This window comes from Drosophila biarmipes, chromosome 3R (genome assembly GCF_025231255.1).
Source record: "Drosophila biarmipes strain raj3 chromosome 3R, RU_DBia_V1.1, whole genome shotgun sequence".
Classification (NCBI taxonomy): Eukaryota; Metazoa; Arthropoda; class Insecta; order Diptera; family Drosophilidae; genus Drosophila; species Drosophila biarmipes.
In genome coordinates, this window is record NC_066616.1 from 32923186 (window position 1) to 32924254 (window position 1069).

At 41.8% G+C, this 1069-nt stretch overlaps 1 protein-coding gene across 1 annotated transcript; it reads left to right on the forward strand.

The window, feature by feature from the left end:
- Window positions 1-203: 203 nt before the first annotated feature.
- LOC108023857 (uncharacterized) lies at window positions 204-697 on the forward strand. The gene is made up of 2 exons (XM_050888616.1): window positions 204-447; window positions 507-697. Exons 1-2 carry the CDS (start codon window positions 309-311, stop codon window positions 605-607), a joined length of 240 nt encoding a protein of 79 aa, XP_050744573.1. The 5' UTR covers window positions 204-308; the 3' UTR covers window positions 608-697.
- The last annotated feature ends 372 nt before the right edge of the window (window positions 698-1069 follow it).

Genomic DNA, 1069 nt, shown 5'->3' on the forward strand with positions numbered 1-1069 from the left:
TCATCGAACCAGCGAGTCATCGATGAGTTAATCAAGTCGAAGACTGACAGCCGTCAATTACAACACTCGAATCTGCGCAATTGTTGATGCATTTTCTATTTGGTTATCTGGGACCCTTCTATATGGGCGCTGAGAATGGAGAAGTTTTCAGAAATCTTAGGAAACGAAGCTCAGATACTCTAAGTAGTCTGACAACGTTCTTTGAAACGGAACAAAGTAACTTTTGGGTTTTAATTGTCAAGCAGTTTGATTTTGAATATACATTTAAATTTTCCCGACTTCTGAACTCTTTAAAATTTTGGACCAACATGAACAGATTAGGCTCTATTGTTTTTTCAAAAGCCACTACGCGTTTGTGCTCAAAGAAATGCGATCCATCCAAAGACAAAGCATCCAAAAGTGATAAATCCAAGGGCAAGGGCGACAAAAAAGATCACTGTGGAAGAAGTAAGTCGGGAACCATCGCAATAACGTCTGCAATAATCAAAAGATTGATAATTTTAAAGGTACAGTCCCCACTAAGCCGAAGTGCAATAAATACCCCGGTGCCAAGTCAACTACATCTGGTGGCAAGTCATCTGAGAAATGTGAAAAGAACAAGAAATGAAGAGCTATCAACCAAATCAAGTGTAATACAAGCACTCCCATAAAGTTAGTGGTCTTGCTAAATATAAATTAGTAGTTGGAGTATCTTAAATCAGTGTTACTTAATCCTATCAATCCGATAAAACCCTATTCTTTATGGAGCCGCCCTGTGCAAACTCCCACCTATTTGGCATCTTGTCCAACCAAACGTCTCAGACATTCATCACTTCGCGCCTCATCAGCAAACCATTATACCCTCTATTAGCAGTGGCATGCAGGTGAATATGCAGAGTCATCGAGGCACTCGAGCATCCTCGGCACAAGTGTGAAGATGATTTGCACTTGGAAGACCACGGATGAGCCTTCGGCTACCGAACATTCCTGCTGCCCCAAGGAAAGGAGGGAAGGGGCGCACTTTATGGCTTTTCCGCCAACGGAGCTCTGCAAAATCGTGCCTGGAGTTATGCAAATGAATTGTTTATTG